The sequence below is a fragment of the Lathamus discolor genome, chromosome 7 (genome assembly GCF_037157495.1).
Source record: "Lathamus discolor isolate bLatDis1 chromosome 7, bLatDis1.hap1, whole genome shotgun sequence".
NCBI lineage: Eukaryota > Metazoa > Chordata > Aves > Psittaciformes > Psittacidae > Lathamus > Lathamus discolor.
In genome coordinates this window covers 506,625-530,078 of record NC_088890.1, presented here as the reverse complement: position 1 = coordinate 530,078, position 23,454 = coordinate 506,625, and the positions used below count along the sequence as shown (strand labels likewise).

The following is a 23,454-nucleotide window of genomic DNA, read 5'->3' as shown; positions in this document are numbered from 1 at the left end:
AGTTCTCCCATCCAACCTCCTGTGCTGGGTCCCTCACATCCTTCGCTGCCCACACAAGCCCTGCTGCCTTGGTCTCCTCGCAAAGGGCTGGTGCTTGTTGGCTCTGCTGGATGTGCTGCTCCTCGCCATGACAGGATGCCTGGAGCAGAGGTGCTGTTCCTCACATGGTCTCACAAGGCAGGGCAGCCTGCCTGGCTACCTGCTGCTTTAGCATCACAGCGCCAGTAAGAGCCAAGCTCCACGTCCTCAGTCACCAGCAACAACAGAAGCATCACTTACAATGAACAAAAAGAATTTTATTGGAACGTATACACACAGGGATAACAGAGGTATCTGAGTAATCAAATATGGAATGTTTAAGAAAGTTAAAATAAATAAGGATACCAAGTTTTGCCAGTGCTAGGTCCAGCACCAATGTAAGTAAATGCCCTCTGAACAAGTCTGACCCTGAGGGGACCATCCCTGCAGAGCCTGTAAAGATTCCTACCACCAGAAAGTGGCCAATAATTCTGGAATACAAAGAGTCACAATAGTGCTTTCTACTGACGTGCATCCACAGTTTATTCGCTACTGTCGTCTCTTATTTCTTTAATAATATCTATTAAATTCTGAAGTCCAAAAACGTAACCCGTGTCCTGGCCCTCATGCACCACACTGTCTTCACCATAGTACTTGCAGGTGGTGTGGGCAAAGTCTATCATCCGCACATCAACAGTGCTGGTGCTCGGCTTGTAGGCGTACGCTCCTGCCGACTCGTCCGAAGACTCCTCCGAAAGGTCCTCCAAGTCCTCCGGGTCTGAGTCGACAGCAACCTCCTGCCTCTCCTTCCCGTCATAGATGATGAGCAAGGAGCTGGAGTAGAAGCGGTAGGACTCCTGCTTCTCCAGGACAGACTTGAGTTCAGTCAGCTTTTTAATAACAGACTCAAAGAGTTCCCTGCGCAGGTATTTGCCGTTATGAAAGAACTGGTAAAGTGCTTCTTTAAACCCCTGCACCGAGAGCTTCCTTCCGTGATATTTATTCATGAACATCAGCTGCCCGGTGCCTGCCTGGTAGACCTGCACACACAAACACAAGAGAACAGGAACAGGTGAATTGCTGGGGATACTCTCAAAGCCTTGAGGAAGAACAATAAAACCAGAAGAGAAGTCATGCCACAGAAAGCTCTTACAGGATGGCGTGCCACTACTCATTTAAATATTACTCTTGCACAGCTACAACTGCTAACAACAGATCCAGCAGTTCTGGAATTCAGAGGCACAGAGGAAATGGAAAATTCCTTCAGTTTAAGATCTGGGCTTTTCCACTGGGAATGTCACAATGAGTTTAAATGCAATTAGGAAAGCTGCAGCCAAGATCACCAAAGTCAGGCTACAACTCGTAGCACAGCTGCTCACCGAGCTCAGGTCCTGCCCTGCTCACAGCACACCAGTCATTCCCAGAACGCTGGGCTCTACGGGACAGCAAACACTCCCGTGTAAAACTGCGGGGTGCCCATCAGCCTCTGCCCTTGAAGGAATCAGAGGTGCTCCTGCAGGAAGATTCCTTCCTAGAGCAGAATGGTCTGTGCCCCACACAGCTCAGGAACACCTCAGCAGCTGGGTTGAGCAGGGACTGCAGGTGCCTCCAAAGCTCCTCTTCGTTTCCCAGCACAGGTCTGTACTGGCAGGTGAACAGCCACCAGGCCCTGATCACATCCTGGCACAGTGGGGCTGGAAGCACAGCACCCACGCTTCCACTTCAGCCTCATGCTCTTCCCCAAAGTTAAACAGTGAGCTGAACACCAAACATGCCAAGAGCCATGCTGTGGAACAAGTCCCAGCAAACACTGCTGGCATTCCTGGAATCTACTGGATGGGAGGAAAGAGGCTTCAGAAAAGCCTCAAACACAAACAAGTTGTTTTCCATCTCTCGCTCTAGGAACACAGACTCAGGTAAACAAACCACTCAGGTGAAAGTCCACACGACTGTCTCCTTATTTGACCACGAGTCTCCCCACACTGACCAAGCCACTTCTCATCTGCACTCTGCAACAAGCCTACTGGAAGCAGTGAAAGATCTGTGGCTCTTCAAAGCCAGAGACAGCACTGGCAGCTTCTTAACAATGCTGGCAAATTGCCACATGCTGTAGTCAACACACGGGCACTGCCAGACCCCCCTTTTCCAGCTGGCTCCTGTGCTATCCCGGAACATCAGCTCATTGGTGATTTCACTACACAGCTTGGAAGTGCTGCTGTTGTGCTCAGAGAATGCATTCAGTGATGCTGAACACGTGCTACAGGGTGCTCCTCTGGATGCTGCCACCTTCACCAGGTGACACTCAAAAGCCTCACTCCCATTGCTGAAGGAAACGGGCACACAAGACAGTAACACATGGATGGCTACATAAGCCAAAACCCCACTAGCAGAAGTGGGGGCAAGCCTGCTGCCCTGCACATAACTGGTTATCCTCTCACCTGCATGCCACAGACTCGTACTCCAATAACAGCTGATGTACTCTGCTGACACTTGCGGATCTGATTGGCCTTCTTCTCCTCTGAGGCATCATCTCCATGCTGCCGGGTGCCCATCTTAAGGTCCAACACACACGGTACTTCGTATCGAGATGTCAGGTTTTCCAGCAGGATGAATTCTGCTTAGTTAAGGAACAATCCTCACAACAAGGAATACAGGTTTTGAAATCATTATCACAGTGACGCAGTCTTAACTTCAAGCACACCCAATACATGCCCAGTGTGCAGAAGCCTATCACAAATTACAGTCACATAAAACTGCCATAAAACAGAAGGGGTATCTAGCTCCAGTTTCACTGGTCTCTAAGGACGACAAGCTAATTTCCACATTGCATGGGGAAGAAAGTAACCAGGATCATATGGAAATATAGCCTGGCATCTGATCTGGAATTACAAAATATTTCCTGTCTAGCACGAGACTTCTCATGGAGGGGGAATGAGGATTTGTATGCTTCAGTATCATTAACAAACTGAAGCATTTTCACACCACCTCTGACGCACTGCAGTTAAAAGGCACTTCAGCAGTCTCTGTTCTCTGTGGAAGATTCAAACCACAGCAAGCTGTAAGAGCTGCGCACTGACTAATCCACAACTTATAGGTCTGAGTTAAGTATCCGAACCTCCTAACCCAGCTACTTCATGACATGCTGGAATAGCCACAAAGTCACCAAATCAATCACAGCTTCAGAGAGTCTCCGTGCTGCTGTTGAGCCTGCTCTGTACTTTACCCAGCACATACAAGGAATAGAAACCAGAGCCCTGCTCACTGTCCTGAGGCATTTTCAGGAAAGGATACTATATTGATTCCGGTGCTTTGCATTTTCCTTCATCCGTTGTAACTGCTGCTGGTGGCATTTCATGCTCCAAGGATTATGGTGTTTAAACTGTGAACTGACATTCCCTTTTTTCTCTACAGTATAATACAAGACTTCAGATTTCTTCAGCCACTCGAATTCTTCCTCCAATTTGTGACTAGAAGACAGAACAAAGCAGCAAATTAGAGGTCAAGTAGGAAAAAAGCACTTTAAAAAGGTTGTCAGTGGGTTTAACTTACAAACTACGCTGCTGACCATCACTAACAGCATCAACTTTATTTTGTTTTCTGTACAAGCAGACAAGTTGCCCGTCAATAATACTTCAACCTTTATAAAGCTACTTCTATATTAACATAAATTAGCATATAGACAAATACATTGCAAAACATGTAATGCTACTTCTACACTCTCCACCTGTGTGGATTACTGCCATTACTTGCATTACTTCTTGCAGTAACACAAGACGGAGCTGTAAGATTTATCCTTTGCTAAGGTCACTGCTTTCAGCACACACAGCACAGCTCACCCTCTGCAGTGAGCACAACTCACAACTGAATAAAGGGAAGATGTTAACAGGGATAAAGCAGGATTCCCACACATGTATTTCTGACCTGGTTTTCACACCTATTGTGCTTTGCAGGCAGGGGGGTTTCCTCTCCACCCCCCCTTTTTTCCCCAGAAGCTTCAAATTTAACCTTTTTCAATTTGCCACAGCAAAATAAAGAAATACAAAATGCACAGACCCAGCACAACGGGGCTGTTTCACCACTGAACCCATCTGCTCTGCAGAGGTCAGGAAAAACAGAAGAAACAAGAGAAGAACCGAAAATGAAAGTTAAAGAGTTCTGGAGAATTCCCTGGAATTCTCTGGAGACCAGATCCTAACTTGAGAGCAAAAATCGTTACGCTCCAACACTCCACATTCCAGTTCCCTCAAACTGACCTTTTCATTTTTTCCTCTTTCCTGTGCTGCCGGACCCATTCCTTGGATATCTTCTCATTTTCTAACAACACTGTCTTTTTGTTAGTCCACCGCAACAGTTTACTTTTGGGTTCACAGTCAGAATTATCTAAGTTTTCTAAGTTATCATGGTCCCCATTCAGTGGATATGCTATTAGACACAAGTTTCCATCTTCATCCTCTTCAAAGCTCACTGACACCACACCTGGAGAGAGAAAGGACAGAGACCATCAGGAATTGCTGAAGCGGTAAGAAAACCTCTTAGAGTACATGAGTTTACACTGAGAATACAGCAGCTTTTGGGGTTTATTCTTACCCTGGTCCTTAGTTTCTATCTTGCCCCAGGCCAAACCTCATCTGCCAACCTAACAAATATCAAAAGACCTAGACAAAAATGACACCTTACAAAAGACAATTCATTATATTGACAAAACAATGATACAAAAGGTTCTTTTCTCTCTCTGAGGCAGCCAAGTAAGAATCAAATAATAACAGGAGACAATTTCAATGAATAAATGTTTTTATTAATCTAAAAAAACCTGACTGGTCTGACCCTAAGCGAGATGTAAAACATTTGTTAACATCTTGGAGTGAGAAGTGACCTGCACAAAAATATCTCACACAAAAAGCTTTAAGTTTTGCACGACAGCAAAGCAAAAAGCATTTATCCAAACAAGATCTGGTGAATAGATCCCCAGGGGAAAGGAAAGACTTGCAAGTAGAGCAAAACAGGGAAAACGGCACATTACAACACAAACTAGTCCCACAGCTTCCACTCAGAATCACCACGTTGAATGATACATAGTTTTTTCATCCTTTTGGGATATATTTTATTGATACTGGTTATGCAGCAGTCTTGTGAAATAAGTAACAAAAACGCAATACAAAACAGACCTATCTGTGGTACAGAAACATGGTGAACCTTGAAAGCATTTTCCCCCGTCCTCCCCTCAGGAGTCTCCAGAGCACTGCACTTCAAGAGCCTCAGTGGAGCGCTCCGACAGATGCGAGTTTCCGTGGTTAATGAAGAAGCCATAACAATGCCCTGAGCTGGGTTTAATTTTCCTTTCAGTCTCTCTCTGTAGTCTCACATCAGTAAGCACAGCTCTTGCAGCTCATCACTAGCTAGGGGAGAGCTCCTGGTGAGAGACTGCCACTTCTGAGCTGGGATGGTGGCTCCCAGACTGACGGAGCTGGGCCAGGAGCGCAGCAGCAGTGACTCACAGTCCTGCTGCCACAGAGGAAGGACAGCAGGAAAGAGGGGGGAGCCAGGCGGCAAACGGCCTTTGGCTTTATCCTGGAAAAAGTAACAGAGAAGGACCAGAAGGCCCCTTACCCCTAAATCCCTCCCCACACTCCCCAAAAGCCATATACACTAGTACAGTTGTTCTGTTACATCTCAAGAAGTATCAAAGATGCCATTTTCTTCCAGTCCAACAAAACTTGCAGACGTGTCAAAAGTCTCTGTAAGCGTGCAGGGAGTGTTAACTGTGACAGATCTCCTCTGAAGTCTTCTGCCACCTTCACACAGTATGTAAAACTTCATCACCCTTATGGCTGTTCAAATCAATGTGCTTCAAAAAGCAACTCCATTTAAAAAAAGTGCTTCAGACACATTATTTATTAATCACCAGGTGGCAGTTGATGGAATAGCCAAGAGAAAGAGAAGTGTTCCTGTTAACTAGTGCAATTCTTAGGAGAACTGGAATTTCCACTCCTTCATAACATCTGACTCAGCTTCATCACAGCTACTTGATCCTTCCCTACCTAAATGGCATGAATTTTCACTTCCTTAATGGCAGAAACAACACTGCAAACATTCAACAAGACACCTTACTGACGTGTGTTTATTGCAATCAAAACGAGAGTCAGAGGAGAAATCCCAAAGCAAGGGAGAGCATGACTAAGTTTACACAAAACACGCCAACCGATCTCCCCAAATCCTGTACACAAACATTACACCAGTGGTGGGGAAAAGGGAAAAAAAAGAAAGAAAAGAAGAAAGCAGCAGGGAATTACTGGAAACGTTCACAAGCTGTTCAACTGCTTACCTGTGCCTAAGGGAGATACATGGGCTATCACCAGCAGAGCTGCTCTACTCTAAAGCTGTTAGTCAGCCCAAGCACCAACTTGACAAGCCTTTCCACCCTGCATCTCCACAGCCTGCCTCAGACAACATCAAAATACATGAAAAGAAAACCCTAAAATCTCTTCCACACAGAAGAGATTTCAGAGGACACAGAGAGCACAGCACACTTGTGTTTACAGAAAGAAAAAGCCCAACCCCATCCTTAGGTTTGGATACTCACCCTCGTACTGCGGAGTGAATTTACGCATTTCTGTTGGGAGAGTCTCATAGAACTGGTGTTCCCTCTGGATCAGGGGCTTACAGATGGTCTTGTCATTAAACCGGAGGACACAGGAGTGTCCTCCAACCTGGTGGACAAAAGGCTCGAGAAGAACTCCCTTGGAATAGTGCTCCACTTCCATGGCTCCAAATGCTGGGCTCATCCTTGTAGTACATTAGACAGAAGGCGGCGACAGTCGTGAAGGCAGTTCAGAGCCAGCAGCCTCCGAGACCTGACGGTGTTTATGCCGATCCAACAGTCTGTTAAAGCAAACACAAGAGAGCGCGGGGCCGTCAGCGCCGCCGCACGCCGAGCCGGTACCGAAACCGGCCGCCGAGGCTCCGCCCCGCCGAGCCGAGCCGAGCCGAGCCGAGCGCAGCCGAACACACCCGCGGCGCGCAGGCGGCCGACTGCGCGGCCGGACGGGGCGCACCCAGCCAAGGCGCGCTGCGACCACGCCCCCGGAGAGCCGCGGCCAATAGGAAGCTCCGCGGGGCGGGGCGGACAGCCCCAGGGGCGCTGGCCCCACCCGACCGGCCGCGCATGCGCAGGTCAGAGCGCGGTGGGCGCCGCTCCGGTGCTGCGGGCGCGTCCCGCCGCAGGCCGGCTTGAGGCCGCGCACCGAGCTCGCGGCGCCCCTCCAGCGCAAAGCGGCCGTGACAGCGCATGCGCGGCTGCCCACGTGTCTCGCCTCTCGCGGTGAGGACGTTCCGCGTGGCAGCGTCACGCCAAGAAGCCCCTTTCCAGGAGCGGGACCGGTGCCACCGTTTCAGATGGCAGCACGCAGGGGAGCGGGGCCAAGCCCCAGCGCCACGGCCCGGCCGCCACCTTCCAGTAAAGTTGCTCTAATTTTAGACCCAAGCTTTAATCATTAACTTTCTCCAGCTAAAAACAAGCTCATGCTTATTTTGTCTCAAGATCCATTATGCGAACAATAATGCACTTAATTCAAAGAGACTACAAAGTGTTCTAGGTCACAGGTCTATTTTTATTTGTCCTCCTTAGATCTTGACCAGCTTTCAGCTAACTGGAAAGAGCAGAGACCTGCGGGCACCCATGGCATGCACTGCACGTAAGGGCATTAACTGCATTAAACAACTAAAGTGCTTACAGAAAAACAGATCGATCAGCCGAACTCCTGGAATGCTGACCTGCACCCGCGGGCAACAAGGCAGTGGAGTTTCACCCTCACACACCAACCTCTGCACTGGGCTTGTGTTTAATTCCTGTCTTTCAGAGCCATATTTGGTAAAAGGTTACCGGGTTGTTGGGGCTTTGTTTTGTTGGGCTTCGGGGTCTTTTAATACAGAAGCAGCTCAGGTCACCTCTGCAAGAGTATGTAAAATTCAAGCTTCAAAAGTATTTCATGGAAACAATAAACCTGATACGCTATTTGTATTTTGAGAGCAAAATCACTGAGCTTCAATCATCATTTCAGCTACTGCATCCCCAGAAGCTTCTCACCCGCCTCAACATCCACAACTCAACAGCTTCAAGACACACAGGTAAAAACCTCCCACTCCCACCCCGGACACCAGCCGTTCCTATTTAGAAACCTGTTTAACTGCAACAAAGCAGAGCCACACTGCGCAGGGAGCAGGGACAGCCATGTGCCCCAGCCCGACCCCATGCCCCACACAGTGCACCCACCTCTTCAGGCACTGCAGTCAGAAGGCTCTGGAGACACATCTGCTCCATGCCTCCACGCAGGAGCACCAACTCCACGCAGGGCTGCACTGCTCCTCGCACAGGACTTGGCCGGGAGTCGACTTCAAGGCCAGGCTGGGTGGGCTTGGAGCAAGCTGCTCCAGTGGAAGGTGTCCCTGCCCGTGGCAGGAGTTGGAACTGGATGAGCTTTAATGTCCCTTCCAACCCAAACCAGGCTGGGATTCTACAATTACATGACTTGCCGGCCAGTGTGTACTTAGCAAGCCACATCAGTTCACGCATAAGCTCTGCCTGAGAGTTGCTTCCATTTTCTATTAGAGAAACTTTCAGCATCAATCTGTGTTTGTATAACACACCAGTAATTTTATAAGCCTCAGGAGTTTTCATTGGGTTTTCTTAGAGCCAACAATGCCTCCAGTCTTCTGGAATTTCCCAGGGAAAGCCAGAAGAGTGCCAGCTTTCACTGGGAGGCACAGTTACATGCGTGCGTGGTCTTGTGGTGACAGAGCTTTACCCTGGCACAACCACTTCAACAGCATCACAGCAGCTACTCTTTCCAAGACCAGTATTACCATCCTGTGGCTGCCCTCCTCATCACCTCTGAGGTAGAGACACTGACTGGCAGTTCATCAATTCAAACTGAGAGAGTACCTTGCAACATCCCCAACTCAAACACTGTTAGTGCACCAGTGCACCCCCCCTTGTTTACCCAGCTCATCCCCAGAGAGCCGTTTGCCTGCACATACACCCCAGTGCTGGAGCAGCACCAGGCCCTCCTGCCAGGCACAGAGCTGGGCAAGACCACTCGCACTACTCCACTGTTTCCTGAAGAAGTCAGACCTGGCAGCACATCACACAGGGTCAATTCCCATTTCAGGGATAACAAAGAAAGTTTTTTATAGCCCTGATGTTATAAAAATACCAGTTATGAAATGTTTAGGCAGGGCTGTTTTTCTAAGAGAAATGCTGGAAGCATCTATACATAGTCGAATGCAGCGTACTCAGTCTGCATGACCACAAGGCAAATGAGAACCTACCACAGACAAAGGGCAAAATTCTGACAAGTGAAGACATTTATTTTGCCTGCATTAGTGAGCTCTCCTTCAGGTTTATCTTTGGAAACCACAGCACAGCTCCCATGTGTTATTTCTAGTATGAGGCCTGTGTAGTATGTGCTCCTGCTGAAGCTGTATTAGCATAGCTCTGAGGACAGAACTGTGCACAAGGACTCAACAGCACCAGCAAGGGCTTCCTTGCTATGGGGCCTTTAACCCAGCTCCTGATTTGTGCAAAGCCATTTGCTGCCTTCTTATTGAACCTGTAGTGCACATGATTTGAACAGAGCAACAGTGCTCAGGGCAGAAGCAAGCCCCCCTTGTCTTGTCAATAACTTAGACTTCAATGAATCCTGAGGTTTTAGCTTGTACTTTGAGCAATTGAGTATTTTAGCCTTTCAAGATAAGAAGCCCGGTTCACCAACAAGTTCAGGTTGCTTTCATCCAACAAAGTTATTCTCACTTGCAAAAAAAAATGTTTAGTAAGATCTTTAGGGTTTTTTCTCTGTGTGTTGTAACATCACCACAAGCAGGATCTGTTTGTCATTCTGGCTCTACTCATACTGGGAATTGTGCCATACAGATTAACCACCATACCTGGAGCACAATTGTAATGTCCATCAAAAATGCTTTGCTGTTTCATTTACAAATACCTCACTTCCATAAACAACCCCACAAGTATGTCAAACTCACTGCACTTCCTTAGAAATAAACCCTCTGACCTAAGCCCAAGAGCCTCAGCAGCATAGCTGTGACCAGTGCAGGCACAATGCCATTCACTGCCTTTCCTCTCATTCTACACCCAGCTGTTTCCAACACCTGGGGCAACAAAAAGCCCAGAACATCTGGTTTTAGGCAATTCTCCAGATCCCAAATGCAGGCTCAGTGTACCTGCCCTTTTCCTCCCATGTGCTTTTAAGGGCCTTTGGCCAGTATCTTTTGTTCAAAGGACATAGCAACAGCAAGCATTCAGAGAAAAATCTCCCATAACCCAAAGTGAATAAAAACCACTCCTAGACACAATAACAGAAGCTTGAGCAACGACATTCATACAGTAAGCATCAGGTGTTTAAAACCCAAGTCTGTAAAACAGAAATGACATGCAGAGACATCTTATTCTCACTCACATGAGACAATGACCCTCAAAACAACAGCACAATGAACTTGTGTTGTCAGACTTTTAACACTTATCTCAGATGACAGCATCCTTTAGAAGGTATTTCATGTCATTACAGATTCTCATCCCACATGTAATTGCATTAAAGAACAGATCCTCTGTAGAGCACAGAGCTCTCAACTAAGCAGCAGCTCTTTCCATCATAAGAGTCTCAAAAATAACACCTCTACCCAAAGCTCTGCAACAGCAGAGTAACTGATGCAGAGCTGCCCTCCTAACCCATCTGTTAGAACAGGGCTCTCCCAAGCACAGACATTTTATCTTGGGAGGTCAGTTCTACAACTCCAAATAGCCATAAATCAGCTTCCCAGCGACAGAAATAGCAAGCAGCAAAGCTTTCTGCCTGCCCTTTCCTCAGTTCAGTGGGCAGCGCAAAGAGGAAGCTGATAGGCCAGGTACCTGCAGAGCAGAGCTACTGTAGGACACCACAGCCCCACTGAACCAAAGCAAAGTCCCTTCTGGAGGTCCTACGGAAACAGAGGAATGGCACAGCCAGCCAACAGGAAAGGAAAAAAAAAAAAGTTATCAGTGACCTGTTAGAGAAGCCAAAGCGAGCTGCTTCAACCCATAGAATACTCAGGAAGAAGCGAGCATCAGCTGAGAAACAACATCAGAAGATGCAAGTCTGAAGACTAGAACAGAGATACTCAAATCCTCTGCTGCCCAGTCAGCTGCTTTAAAACAGCACCAGGAAGACAAAAATCACATTTTAAAGATGAGCCACATATAGATTAAGGAGCAAACCCTGTACAGCAGAATTTTTACATCTTAATGGAAAAAAAAAACCAAACAAGAAAAAACAAACTTCTGCATTCATCCATCACAATGGTTTTAACAAATTCCCTGCTTTGAGGGTTCATTATACCACTAAATATAATGCAAGTCCCATACTAGGATGGCTTTTGAAGCCTTTTGTATCTTGCATGGTAATTTAATTCTGTTAAAGCAAGAAACTGGAGGTTTCTAATTTTTTAGCTGATTAACCTAGAAATGCAGAGCCCACCTAAGAACGTGCTCATAAAAATCCTGCAGGTTTGGGAAAAGCCTTAAGAGCAACCTTAAACTCGGCATGATTACAGGAAGCAAACACTCATCCTGGTAACTCATTTGAAGACATTTACCTACAGTACAAAGCTGCACTGACATGATGGATCCTCAGATGTTTTTTCCCCGCCTTGTAAACAAAAAGCTTCCCCTGAACAGAAAGTAATGCCAGTGTGATCCAGCAGACTTCAGAGCTTTCAGCAGCAGGAGCAAGAGGGGCAGTGCCCCCATCACACTAGGAAGAATACATCATTCAGGTGAGCACATTGCTTTTAGTTCTCTCATCTTCAGTTTCCCCCAAGGATTAGGACAAAATGTGACACAAGGCACCAATATGCTGCAGGTCTCTGCAACAGTCACTGACAAGCATGGGTAGTGTCTGGAAACCCCCAGACCCATGAGGTATTTCAGAAAATTACTCCATGGAGCTTGCTTTAAAAGACAGACTAGAGTGGGGAAAAAAACCCCCTCTTCTCCATTAACTGTAACTTTAAACCAAGTGGTTGTAATGGAAAGAAAAAAAGAGGATGCTGAGCTGTAAGCTGCTACACAAGTCAAGGTTATTTAACCTCTGCTGCAGCAAATCAATGTAGCCATCATTAAATTATCTCCACATGACTTTACCCAGAGATGAGTAAGCATGAGGCTTTGTAAAAATACTCATCAGGAACACTTGCAAGCTTGTCCGCACCTACATGTTGAGGCTACACATGCATTCCCCTTCCAAGCAGGATCACTTTACCTCTAGCTTCCAGTGGTAAATCATGAGGGCAATGGAGTCGGGCACTGCAGGGATTCATCTACCATCATATCACCTACGGATACAAAAAGCCAAAAAAGAACAAGTTCTTGTTGAATGTAGGGTGCTTGCGTAAGACCAAAGAAACCAGCTGGAAGTGCTGATACACTTTTCTCTTTTTATTAATCTATCATTATTAAATGGCTGGTAACTGCAGCACCACATTCCTGTATCTTGGAAAAATGAAAACTGATCCAGATAGAAAGGAAAAAGAAATCTCTTGAATTAATTTACTTAATCACACAAACCAGACTGAATGTAGGAACCCAGAATTACACATGAATTCACGCACAAAGTTTCTACAAACTAAATTTGTAATGCTCTTTGGGAATGCTGCAGAGCTGCTGGGCAGCAGGCCTGCCCAACAAGGTAGAGACCCGATCCTATTGTAACATTAGGCTGAGAACCAAAGATTCTCACCAACAAGGGATGCTCATTACAAGGTGGGAAGCGCCCGTTCACCAGTTCATCCAAGCAGCAGCCCCGGCCTTCCTCCACACCAATTACAGGAACTTGCTGGAGCACGTTTATACATTAAAACTGAACAAAATCTACTGACATTAGACTTTAAGAAAACCCTGTGCTGTGTGCCAGAGCTCACCCACCAGTGGCACAGGACAAGTCACACTCGGCTGAAAGAGCATTTAGGTTCTGTAAACAATGTTCCAACATTTTTAACAGATCTTCAGAACTCCCAAATGGTTTTTATAAATCTCTGGGCAGTTTAAACTGCAGAACACCACCCTGAAATCTTCTGAGGGCCTCAGGTCAGGTATGTCACACCTGAAGGTGCTGCTTCTCTGGGTCTTTTCCCTCCTCTCTACGGAAAGGGAGTGCAAAACAACACTGGCTACCATGGCGAAGGCCTCCCAAGGGCTACATTCCAGATCCTTCTTTGAGCTCAAGTACAGGCCAGCCCTGAGAGCCCCTTTTTTGTAACAAGATCATCAGGCTTATTCTATAAACTAGGAATTTTATCTATAATATAGAAAAGACATTGCACTGAGATGCTCAAAAGTGTATATAAAGATGCAATCTTAGCACAAACCCCCTCTTTTTTAAGCCAGCAGCATGTGTAAGTTATCTCCTTTTACTCTCTAAACATGGAGTTCTAGGTTTGAGTCCTTTAATTATAACCCAAACACAGTAGTAGTTACTATGGGAAATTAACACTATCACACAGGTTAAGACATGTACTTGCACCTGTAAATTAAACACCACAGCTGCAGAGCCACCTCTTGTAACAAATACCAGAAAGACTTTTGAATACAGCTTTAACAGATGAAATGAAGAATTGCAGAACATTAGGAATAACCTAGGAAGGAAGCAAACTATAAACAACCTGAAGCTGCATAATGTTCCGGTGTTGTTCTTCATGCACAATTATCCCCATCGTCCTTAAACCAGCTCTACAATCCTAGGAGGAACCCGGTGCCCCAATCCTTGTGCTTGGGAAAGCAGGGAGAGTAACCAAGAGCTTCCAGCTTTTGCTTAACAGAACTTGCAGAAAAGTGCCTCTGCAGCAGTTCCCAAAACCTCAGTCACGAGGTTACGTGCTCAATACAACTAGTATTTAGAGATGCCCCAAAATACAACAGCTTTCAGCTTTCCCGACACCATTTGCAAACTCAACCACCACATACACAAAGCTCTGGAGAAATGCCAGCTTTACCTCTCAAGTAAAGCTATTTTATCGCTCTAGAACTAAAATAAAGCCAAGTTACAGGTTACTAAGCATACTCAGCCAGAAAAGAACATGCAGTCCTGAGCCATGCAGTTTTTCCAGGGAATGTGTAATTTAAGAACTAGCTTCTTTTCCAAGTAAAAATGCCATGGAAACTAAGGAACCCGAACCACCAAAACTAAGCTACTTATACTTCCTATTTAGAAACTGATCCATCTTAAAACAGTATTTGGCACCAGCACCTAAACCACCAGTAGCTATAAAAAGACAACACTGCCCTTTGTCGTGGAGAAACCAAAATAGCATTCAGCCTTTAATCTCCCAAAAATATGACAGCAAGAGCTAAACTGTGTGGATTACACACATGGAAGTGTTATTCAATATGCCAAAACTGCCAGAAATTCTAGCACCAAGATTAAAATACATCCAAGGCTTTCTTGTTACCATGAATTTAGCAGTCTGGGAACTGTATTTCTAGCCTCTCAATAAAAAGAGCCCAGTATCTTTGGCCCTTGAGCTGTGAGCAACTCACCACATAGGGAAAGCTGCTCAAGAGAAGAACTGTGAAGTCCTGTTCAAAGGACACATCACCGAGCTACAGAGAGACTTTACCTGTATTCCCTACAGAAATCCCAGTCCCTAACACATTTTAGACTATAAACATTAGTAGCCCGCAGAAGGAGATTGTTAAATTCAAGCTCAGATGCCCAAATCCTACAATCCAGTTTAACTCTTTGACCAAAAATTTCCAGAAGCACAAAGCAAAGATCAACAGTAAATAAACTGTTACAGGAAGAATGGTGGCCAAAATGCACAATTACATATTTCATTCATGTGTACATTCATCCATACAGACAACCTCTTCATTTGAGGTCAACATACTTATAATGAAGAGGTTTAGGCCCTTTTCATTGAAAATGGTCAAGTACCCCAAGAAGCAGACACTCACCAGGCTTCAAATGCCCATCCACATTTTTAACTATAATTCTTCAAGTGTAGGTTCCAAGCCTTTACTTCTGATGACAGATGGGGAGTTTTTGTTCCAAAGCAGCTCAAGCTCATGAGATGTATTTAATGTATCTTTTTCAACTGATTCTGTTTCAAAACATTCCAAACTACTGAAAACACACCTCAAATCAGATAACACAAGCCAGACTCGCATCTTACAGAGAAGAGTGTATATGATACAGTGACCTCTACATGGCTTCTAAGAAGTTATGAAAATACTTGGATGCTCACCCCAAAACACTGAAGAATCATTTCACTGTGCTTCCTCTTAAACTGCAGCAGATTGGATACGATCAAGTAAGGAAAGGAAAGGAGTCTTACAAGACAGACTCAGAAATGGAACAACAAAACCAAGGGGAAAGTCGTGAATGTTTCCCATGGTAAACCCACAGTAAACCCACAGTTTCTCCCTAGTAAGAAGGACAAGAACCTTTTCTAAAAGCTCACCTGCAGTCATCCAAAAACACCTGAGGGGAAAAAAAAAACCCAAACAAACCAAAAACCAATCCCAAGAATTATTTCTGTATTTCATGTTTCACTGCTCCGTGATCTCACATACACCATCTGGGGCCAATTACAGGCTCACCAGAATAATCACTGTCAAAGAATTAATCCATTTTAATCTCATACAGTTTACATATTCAAACAGCAGTGAGAAAACCACTTGAGAAAACTCTTATCCATGTCAGTAACCTCTGAAAGGCAGCTCTGCAGGGGCTCAGCTGCTCTGCTTTCAGCACCCTGCAGGCTGAGATGCTGCATTCACTGCAGAAGAGCAGTTTTGTAATGGACACAACCACAGGCTCATTCCCCTAAACACATCTGTTACTTTACAGGCAAATTTTATAGCAGGCAGTGAATCTACAGCACAAGCAAGTCTGGTTTGCACAACTGTCATCAGAGAAAGCGTCACTGACCAAAAAGGAAGACTCAGACAGGATGAGTGCCACTTTCTCTACCAAACCTTGCAACACAGCCCCTCCATCCCCCCCTGTGCTCATCTTCCAACTCTGTATCTCTAAAACCAGCAGTTAGGAGAAAAGTGAAAATTCAACAAGTCAAGCTTCTGAAAGACAGTTTACTTTAGGAAGCAAACTGTGCATAGCGAACTTAATACATTATTTGCACTTTTAAACAAGAAATCACCATTCAGCACTTACATTCAAATGCAGGAAAGGTGTTGTTTTACTGGAGGAACTGCAAGACCTCTCACCACACACCACTCACTGCAGCTCAATCAGCATTTACTACATTTACTGCTCATCCGCGAGAGACTCTCTCTGTAACTCCAAAATGATTCTCCAAACGATTGCTCCCTCCCCATCTAGAACTATATCCTTAACATTAATATTCACAGATGTCAGGAAATTGACTGGTTCTATTATGCCAGATCCATTTCTTTCCCCAGTTTGCTTGACCAGATTCCCAGTTACACTACCAGTTACAGGTAAGTATGAACACATCCACCATTGATTTAGCCTCCTATCTCCAGTTAAATTGAGTCAACCTCCTGAAAGAGCCGACAACTCAGAGACAGCAAGATGATGTCATGTACTTCCTTCTTACAAAGAGAGGTGAAACTGAGAACATTCATCTAAGTAATGTCACCATAAACCCCCCCACCAAAACCTCACTTGCCATCATATTGCCCCAGAGAGACAGTCAGACCTCAAAGACTTGGTGCTACACAAATAAAGAACCTGCAAAAGATTTCAGTGATGATTTCAAGCTCCTAAACACCTGATTAAACATAACCAGCACCAGACCTTCATTTGAACAAGCAGTTTTGCTTCCACTATGTCTTCTAGTACTTCAGATTTTGCAGGGAGAGAAATTTCTAGCTACTTACAGCACATCATACTGTAGCATACAGATTTTTGCAAAAGGAGGGAAGAATTATTCTGAAACACAGTTATTAAGAAAGGCCCAAAAATAACATTCTAATGAGTATTTCTAACAAAAGCTATAGAAACGCACATCTGCAGTTATACCTGAAAACCCTAAAATGTAGCCTCTTGATATTTGAAAACTCTCCCTGTATTGTTTCAAAAATACAATAACCTTGGGCAACACAAAGCCAGGTAAAAGAATTAACGGGAGGAAAAATCCTCTCCCCGCAATGGAAAATTTTCCTCTCTGGAGCAGGCAGAGATGCTCAGAGCCCAGCGTTGCCTGGAGACCAACTGCAGCTCCTGCCAACAGGGACAGGCTTAAGCATCAGCAAATTCAACAACTGATAAGTGGATGAACTGAATGAGAGGCAGCAAGCTTTTTCCACACACCAGTGTAAAAACCTGATAGCTTTCAGATCCAGCCCATGATAGCTTTCCTTTCTGGCCCATGCTCACCAGATACACAGGAATTACTATGAATATAAGATGTCAGCCTAATAAAGCTTTAAACCCCACTGCACTCAGCTCTTACCTGCACACTTTTGGGCACAGCCAGAGCAGCAGAGTGCATACAGGTTAACATTTTTAGTCACAACTAAATTTCTGCCCTTTCAATCTTTTGATGCAGTAACTGAACTTTTGGAATAGGGTTCTACTCATTAAGCAAGTTCTGTGTTCGAGCACTGGTGCAGAAATGTCAAGGAAACCAATGAACTACATCAAACAGGAAGAAGCTACACCTCAGCTTCACACTAAAACCCACATCAAAATGCGCTTCAGTTCAGAGCCCTGCCTTTGCGCCAGCCCTTCCCACCCAAAGCGCAGCTCCCCGGGCAGGACAGCATGACAAGCATTGCTGGCAACACACTTGTGTTGCCTATCCTGGATCTGGAACTGCTCCCAACCTCGGGCAGGCACAGACGGCTGCAGAAGCAGCACTCCTGACCTCCCAGAGGAACACCTCAGCTGTCTCTTGACTCCCAAACACCACCAGATGAGAATCATCAAAAGTAACCGACATTTAATATCAGCTACTCCAGAATCCCCCCCAGACCTTATCTGAATCAATTCACCAGAGGATTCAGACAGTAAAGAATTAAAAAATTTTTCCAAGAGTTACTTCTACTTAATTTATCTCTTTAGATATAATATCCTTGTGGAATTTATGTCACCAGTGAAGTCAGTCTTCCACCATCAACCTGGCAACATGCACTTCCCTGCCTCCACCTACGCCTAAACCAAAGGGCAGATATTTGTGTCCTTAGCACCACAGCTGACAGACTGAGACAGCCTCTGTGCCTCCAGGTTTACATCCTTCCCTTCCCCTTCAAAAGAAAAACCAGCCCACAAATACCCCTTCACACTCCCCAGCTGATCAGAGAATAACCAAAGCACCAGCACACCTATGACTGGGCTGGAGGCCCACCCGCTGACAGGCAGGCAGCAAGGAGTTTGTTTCTAAGACCTTTTCTCATCCTGTTTTTTCAAAGCCACATGCCTGACAAATCTGAAGTCTTCCCTGCAAGCAACTGGCAGGGAAAGAATTTGAGTGCACAAGGCCCAGCATTCACAGGACTGACCACTATGCAGCCTTCCAGCTCCTTCCCAAGCTACCGTACCGCATGGGTACAACCGCTCTGATCTACCTTTCCTCAAGAGGAAACAGCAACATAAAGCTTACGTTGCTTGTACAAGCAAAGTACCACGGACAACAGCTAATTTCTTCAGAAAGGAATAAACAGTGAAGACAGAAAAGGCAGGAAAGCAGATTTTCAATTAACTAAATTCACAAATTCATTAAAAGCTACATGGCTGAGTTTAAGTTCTGAAAGTGCTACAAACAAGCACACAGGAATGGCTGGAACCCACCCTTACCCAGGAGCACTCCTGAGCACCTGAAACTTTTTTGAAGGTGTTTTTCCTTAATTCTGGCACTTGAATCATTGGCTCCTTCCTCCCTCAGTGACACACTTCAGGCAAGAAAAGATTCTAACAACAAGCTAGAAAATGTCATTAGCCTAAACAGGCCACACGTAAACAAATTAACCACCCCTTTTCTAAAATGCACGTATTTGGGTGGGGATGCGCATGTGCATAAAAACACCGTCTCCAGCCCTTAATTTCATTTTAAGCCCTGAAAATATGCAAGTTAATTTAAAGAACTTTACAAAAAGCTTTTTTCGTACATAAGCAAGGTTATGAGCAAAGATGCCAATTCTTAGATGTCTAAAAAACCAAAATAACCCTGAACTTGTCATTCTTAGGTGTCAAATTTGAACTGTTCTACGCTCGTTTCAGTGTTACACGTTGAGTAATGACCGCTCCAGCTGCCTAAAAAGTTTTAGCTCACATTAGCTTCAATGCTCCAGAACCAAATATTCAATTCTGATTGCAATATTTGACATGGAACTTCCCCCTTAGATGTTCACGAGTCTAAAAAAGCATACGGGCACAGAATGCCTTTTGAAAACACCCAAGTATATAGGGCACAGAAGGCGCTGTGCCAAAGAAATAAAGAAACAGGCGACAAGTAGAAGGCAATTAAATTCCAGCACATACCAGTAAAGATATCAGCGTACTTTTCACAGTGGAATTAAGGCCGGGACCTATCAGGGTGTAGCTACCAACAGCCTGTTAGTCTATCAACAGCGATAACATTTATTTTCTTAAACGGAACGCCGATTCCCAAAGGCTCCGCCGTCGTTTTGTTTGAGAGCCTGAGGGCCCTCAGCCACGTTAAACACGTTTCATACATCTGCGACGCTCAAACCAGCTCGTAACATCTCATCACCCGGTAGCTCCGCTTCGCACGGAGGGGTATTCGCGAGCAGCGCGCCCCATTATGCAACACATCCCCGAACACCTCTCCTATTGCAGTTTGTGTCACTACCGAGTGCACGAAGCATCCCTCAGCCCCGCAGCACACCCGTCACCCCGGCACCTCGCAACGCAGGCAGCCCAGAACTGCTGCGTAACGGCACGGGGCGACCACCAGCGCCGGGGTCACCCGGCCACGGCCGCACCAGCGCCGCCGAACCATCCCCCTCCCGGGAACCCCCGGCACAGCCCCGCGGCGGGGCCAAAGCTCGGCAGGAAGCGCGATGCGGCGGGGATGCTCCGCGGCCGCTGCGTGTCTGCCTGCCCCGTGCCGCACCACAGCCCGGCCCCGCTGACCCGCCGCCGCCGAACGCCGCCCGCGGGGAGCCGCCCGGCTCCCCCCGGCCCGGCACCGAGCTCCCGCAACGGGCGGGGCTGGGCCCTGCGGCGGCAGAGCCCGCGGCGCCGCACGCACCGGCGGCAGCTCCCGGTGCCCGCTCGGGGCCGGCCCGGGGACACGGCGGAAGCGCGGGCGGGGGGAGCGGGGCCCGCGGCCGTTACCTGCTGTCAGCCGGCGGCGGCGGCGGCCTCGCCTCTTTTGTTCCTCAGACGTCAAAATGGCGGCGCGGCGCGTGGCCGGCCCACCCCCACCGCGGCCCGCCCCGCCCTCGGGCCCGCCTCCCCATTGGCTCGGCCCGCAGCGCCGCGCGCTGATTGGGCAGCCGCCAGCGCCGCTGTTGCTAGGGCAGCCCGGGCAGCGGCGGAGCTGCGAGCCCCGGTCCCGGGGCTCCCGGCCTCCGTGCGGGCCCTGCCTCAGCGTGTGCGGAGATCGCAGGGCACGGCCTCCGGCTCCGGGGGGAGATCGCAGGGCACGGCCCCTGCCTTCGGGGGGTGATCGCAGGGCACGGCCTCCGGCTCCGGGGGGTGATCGCAGGGCACGGCTCCTGCCTTCGGGGGGAGATCGCAGGGCACGGCTCCTGCCTTCGGGGGGAGATCGCAGGGCACGGCTCCTGCCTCCGGGAGGCAAGTGCCTCTGGCCAAGCTGGAGCCCCCAGGTGCCCTCCATCCCGGTGCCGGCCCTGCCTGGTGCCAGCCGGGTTTCCTCTCCCCGTGCCCTGCACAACCTTTGTTCACCTCCTTGACTTGCGGCAGCAGCAGCCAAGGGCAGGGCTCTCCTTGACCCGGTGCTGGTTGAAAACAGTTTATCTCGGTTTGAGCCGCGACGTGGGCCTGGCTGAGGGGCAGAGGCAGAGCAGGTGTGGATCCATTGACGCAGGGGAGGCTCACGGGCCGTGTGCCCGAGCTCATCTCTCAGTGCCGCGTTTCTGTTTCGGTACCACCACAAACCTCCCTCGGTAAAACGCAGCCGCAAGCGCCGGGGGCTGCCCCGACTCAGCTTCACCCTGAGGGACGGCTCGGAGCCTGTGGTCTGGAGTTTGAGATGCCACTGCGGTTGTCGGGGTTTGCAGCAAGCTCCTGAAGCGCCCGCAAGGACAGAGCCAGCATCCTTGTGAGGAAACAGGGCTGAACAATGAGATTATTGCAGTTTAAATTACTAAGCAACAGTCTCTCTGACAATGAACTTAGTAACGCTCTGCCATCTATTTAATCACACTAATGAGACAGAACAACTCTGCTTAGATACAAATTACTCTGCATTTCATTCAAATAAAGGTCAGAGAGCTAAAAGCCACGCAAGCCACCGCAGTCCTGCTGTACAACACACCCAGCAAAAGGCATCCTTTGTTCCCAGAAGGGACCCAGCCTTTCTGCCATGAGCTGCCGAGGCAGGGCTGCATCTGAGCACCCCACACAGACCTCCTGCCTCCGCTCCCCATTGCCATCCCTGCGTGGGCTCGGGCCTGCCTGGGTCGGGAGCAGCTCCATGCTCTGGGAGGTGAGCATCAGTTCACCAACGAGATTCAGAGGGCGAGAGAGCTCTGATTTCTCCTTGTTCTAAAGTACAAGCACATGTACGGTCTTGTGTAAGAAACAATTATACCCCTCGGTTCTCACTGCTTAAAATGCGCCTCTCTTGTCCATGAGGCTGCCTGTTGAGAGTCTCGCCATTTATCTGGCTGGCGCCATCGTGATTATCTTCATTTCAAAATCTGGTTTTGTGTGTGCCTCTCACCATTGCAAACCGGTGACTTTCCTGGGGTATTTAAAGGCTTTGTTTGAAATCCGTGCCTCCTTGGGCTGAAGCTGGTCATGAGAGGGCAGGCCAGTCATTTACCCAAGAGCCTGGCAGCTACAGCTGGAGATTATTGACACATGCTGCTGGTTTGAACCTCCCTTCGCAAGCCCAGAGCAGATGTGTGCTCCCCAGCCGCGGGGAGAGGAGAGCCGAGGTGCCCCCGTGGGACCCCTCCCCAGTGGGTGACTGCACGACGCCTCTGGAGGCTGGGAACGTTCCGCCATGCTCGCAGCAGCATTAGGCTGCCTCAAGCCTTGCTCCTCGCTGCGCTTCTTTCCGCTCCTCTTAGCGAGCAGGGCAGTGACTGCCCGCGAGTCACCGGCCTCCTCCCGCCTCCCCCCCGGCAGCGTCCCCGGTACAGCTCATGCCTGTACCAAGACGTCACCGTCGAGCTGGGCTTGGCAAGGCTTCCATCCCTGCACTGCCCGTGCCCACACACGGCTTAGGGACACTTCCTGAACCTCCGGCCCCCATCCCGTCGGCTCTCCTGCAGCTAACTGCACTCCCAGCATTAGGTGAGCCTGCAGCTAACTGCACTCCCAGCATGAGGATAAGGTCCTGGGGCCGCCGGGCACTCCGGGTGACCCCGCACCACTGCTTGAGAACATCGCCCTGAGCAATGGTGTGGGGCTGGTGAATCCGATGCACTCGGCTGCAGGAGTCCCTGCACTTGCAATGCCCCTCAGCCCTCCTCCTCGCCAGGATGAAGGAGCACCCAGTGAGGATCTGCTCACGGAGGCGATCAGGAAGGAGCCTGTTTATTCCACTGCCAAAATCACTCACAACATAAATAGGCAATAAACATCCCACAAATACCTTCCTCTCCCCTGTGTGCACTGTGTGTCCGCATGTGCATCCGTCTACACATTTTTAAGAGCTAATGAAAGGAGCCTGACTGACAGTTTAAAGGAACAAGCACTTCCCGTTATTTACAGAACTGGTACAATATAGGAAGCAGCAGAGCAAACTTCTCCCTTGGGCTCTGTCAAATCCCTGATCCAGAGGAAACACTAAAGCTCATGTACGTTCATTTTTCTCATCTTCCCCGTTCGGATGCAGGAGCTGTTCCTTTCCCCGGGAGCAGAGGGGCTGTTATGGAGCTCCCTGGCCCAGTGCTATTCTTGCCATGATAATGGCTGCAAATTTTCACTTCTATGAAAACTGACACCTGAATCAAACCACATAAACCCCAAATTCCACCTCTTCCCACCAAATCAGCCCAGTTCCCACCCAGTACAAGTTTCTAACTGCGTAGTCCTCACCCCCCGTCTCAGTCCCGTGCTCTGCCTGCCTGGTGCCGTGGCTGTGGTAGCTCAAATAAAGCACATGGTTCCAGTTATTACTTACTTGCAAAACATTTCATCAGGCCATGTGTCTGATTCAGGACCCAAAAAGCCAGGCCACGAAAGGAGGACAGCACTTAATGGCATGAAGTAGCAGGGAAATGTCATGCTTTAAAGATGTCTTGCAAGGAAA

At 47.8% G+C, this 23,454-nt stretch overlaps 1 protein-coding gene across 6 annotated transcripts; it reads right to left on the bottom strand.

Moving 5' to 3' along the window:
• Positions 1 to 275: 275 nt before the first annotated feature.
• On the bottom strand, positions 276 to 20,428 carry IP6K2 (inositol hexakisphosphate kinase 2). 6 transcript variants are annotated; one of them, XM_065687253.1, is made up of 8 exons: positions 20,343 to 20,428; positions 12,324 to 12,396; positions 6,812 to 6,897; positions 6,599 to 6,725; positions 4,272 to 4,494; positions 3,310 to 3,485; positions 2,457 to 2,632; positions 276 to 1,058 (listed from the first exon to the last, which is right to left on the bottom strand). In XM_065687253.1, exons 2-8 carry the CDS (start codon positions 12,379 to 12,381, stop codon positions 561 to 563), a joined length of 1,344 nt encoding a protein of 447 aa, XP_065543325.1. In that variant the 5' UTR covers positions 12,382 to 12,396; positions 20,343 to 20,428; the 3' UTR covers positions 276 to 560. The 6 variants fall into 6 exon arrangements, with proteins under 6 accessions (XP_065543325.1, XP_065543329.1, XP_065543330.1 ...); XM_065687257.1 differs by lacking the exon at positions 12,324 to 12,396 and having other exon boundaries at positions 20,343 to 20,422; XM_065687258.1 differs by lacking the exons at positions 12,324 to 12,396; positions 20,343 to 20,428 and adding an exon at positions 20,257 to 20,330.
• Between the last annotated feature and the right edge of the window lie 3,026 nt (positions 20,429 to 23,454).